General features: G+C 32.6%; 1 protein-coding gene across 1 annotated transcript in view; it reads right to left on the reverse strand.

Moving 5' to 3' along the window:
* sema3bl (sema domain, immunoglobulin domain (Ig), short basic domain, secreted, (semaphorin) 3bl) overlaps positions 1 to 2500 on the reverse strand; it is a 41383-nt gene that overhangs the window by 9124 nt on the left and 29759 nt on the right. Inside the window, exon 8 of the mRNA XM_060881098.1 lies at positions 56 to 170. Coding sequence (XP_060737081.1) covers positions 56 to 170 — 115 coding nt within the window. The remainder of the gene's footprint in view (positions 1 to 55; positions 171 to 2500) is intronic.

Consider the following 2500-nt stretch of genomic DNA (forward strand, 5'->3'; position numbering starts at 1 on the left):
ATGCAGTACTTACTGTATATTTCAGTGTGTGTGAGTGCGCGTGTTGGTTTCTCACCTAGTTGGTCAAAGTGTGTGTCAATGCCGTGAGGTCCAGGAACAGAACACACCAGACGAGCTTTAATAAACGTACTCCATTTATATACCAGTACTCGCTTCCCTCCAACGTCATTCTGGAACACACACATATTTATGTAAAATTAATTGTCTTAAACAAGACAGTCAGGTTTCATTTTTAATATAATCCTATGTTATTTATTTGGAATTTAGTCAGTGCACATAAACGTACAGAAAAGCACAGAAACATCTTTCTCTTAATTCTGACAAAACATAAATTTTGACAAATTTTGACATTTTTTTTTTAGATTTTGCTACATTGCTGTAACTTTTCCGTAGAAACTACAGTACTGGTAAAAGCTATAGTTCACCTTGGGTGCTTGGTGTTAACCTAGATATTGGTTTATTATTTGATTTATACAGTATGTAAGTAACATCTCTAGAGTAGATGATTATAATGTGATAAACATGGCTAAAATAAGAAATATGCTAGCTAGGAAATTAGCATGTACGGTCATAAATTCTATTTACTAGACAGATTTATTTCAGAAAAATAATCCAACCATATTAAACATTACACAGAATGTTTTATTTATTTATTTAAATGTGTATGAGAATCTAACTTTAAAAAATTTAGATTTAAATGATCATAAAATAGTTGACATTATTTAGATGCTACTTGTTTCTGCACGGAAAATGTTTGGATTAAATCCATTCAGTTTTAGCAATAATCAAACAGTACAATACTACAGTATATTAGATTAATAATAAATACAGTAACTTTGATAATGTTTATGATACAAGACCCAGTGTTATAAGTTATTTAAAATAGGCACAGACCCTACTTTGAGAGTTATGGTCAGAGATGGGGGACTCGAGTCATATGACTTGACTCGAGTCGGACTTAAGTCGCACAGTTGAGACTTGAGACTTGCTTGACAAATATTAAAAAAAGACTCGACTTGACTTTGACTTGACATTCATGACTTGAGACTTGACTCGGACTTGTGTTAAATGACTCGAAATAACTTGTTTTTTTGTTTTTGTTTTATCTTTGTTGTCTATTTTGTTTTTAAATGTTTTTAAACGCACGCAAGAGCGTAATCTAACCACGTGACGCAGCAGGCAAGCAGAGGGAGCGCGCGCACTAACTAATAAACCTTAACAGTCGTGACGAAACATGGAAGGCGCTACACCAAAAATAATTAAGTTCGGGTACCGGGATTTTGTGCAAGATGAGAAGAGAAGAACAGCAGAATGCGACCACATCGCTCACAATTGAATGACAAAGTTCTATCAAATTAATTTTTAGTAAGCGCAATGTAGTGTAAATGGTTGGTCACTGTTTATGTGGAAATGTCAGCTGTTTTGCAATAGCACTTATAATTGGTCTTCAGTGTTAGGCTTTGAGTGAAAAGCGTATGGATCGTTAATGGGGATGCATATATATATAAAAAACATAAATATAAATATAAAAATAAAAAACTTCAAAGTTGCAAGCACAGCCATATTCTTGTCTCGCATGCACACACACACACACACGCAGACACATTCAATTTAAAGGGATAGTTCACCCAAAAATAAAAAAAATTCTTTCATAATTTTCTCACCCTCATGATGTTACAAACCTGTATGAATTTCTTTGTTTAGATGAACAGAAGATATTTTAAGGAATGTTTGTAACCAAACCATTCATGAGCCCCATTCACTTCCATAGTATTCTTTTTTCCCCACTTTGGAAGTGAATGGGGTTCATGAATGGTTTGGTTACAAACAGTCCTCAAAATATCTACATGTGTTCATCAAAACAAAGAAATTTATAAAGGTTTGTAACATCATGAGGGTGAGAAAATGATAGAATTTTCATTTTTAGGTGAACTATCCAATCATCTCTCTCTCTCTCTCTCTCTCTCTCTCTAATAGTTAATTCACTTCAAGGTTTGTGTGATTCAATAATTTACATTTTTTGATTGACGTGATTGATTGTTGTTATTCTGTTGTTAAAAAGGAAGGATCTAATTTAAGGATGTGTTTCATGTCCCATTAAAAGGGAATGTCTGTACAAAAAAATGCCTTTTGGTTGGAAAGTAACCATTGTACTTTTTTATATAAACTTTTCCATGGTCTTCTGCCATATTTGAAGCATCTTGAAACTTTGCATGCTTTTATGTTGGCCTTATTTCAGTTACATTTACATCTTATTTTTTGTAGTTTTGATTTGTATTCATTTTTAGATTTTTATTGTATTTACAACTCACCTGTATGTGGACACCTTTTAAAAATAAATGCATATACTCATTTTTGTTGCAAATAAAACACTCATAGTCCATAAATACTGTAGATTTAACTTTGTTTAATATATACATTTAGTTAAATCATCAAACATATGTATGACTTGCCAGTGACTTGCTTGACTCAAGCTATGACTTGACTTGACTTGCTTGAC

The sequence above is a fragment of the Tachysurus vachellii genome, chromosome 11 (genome assembly GCF_030014155.1).
Source record: "Tachysurus vachellii isolate PV-2020 chromosome 11, HZAU_Pvac_v1, whole genome shotgun sequence".
NCBI lineage: Eukaryota > Metazoa > Chordata > Actinopteri > Siluriformes > Bagridae > Tachysurus > Tachysurus vachellii.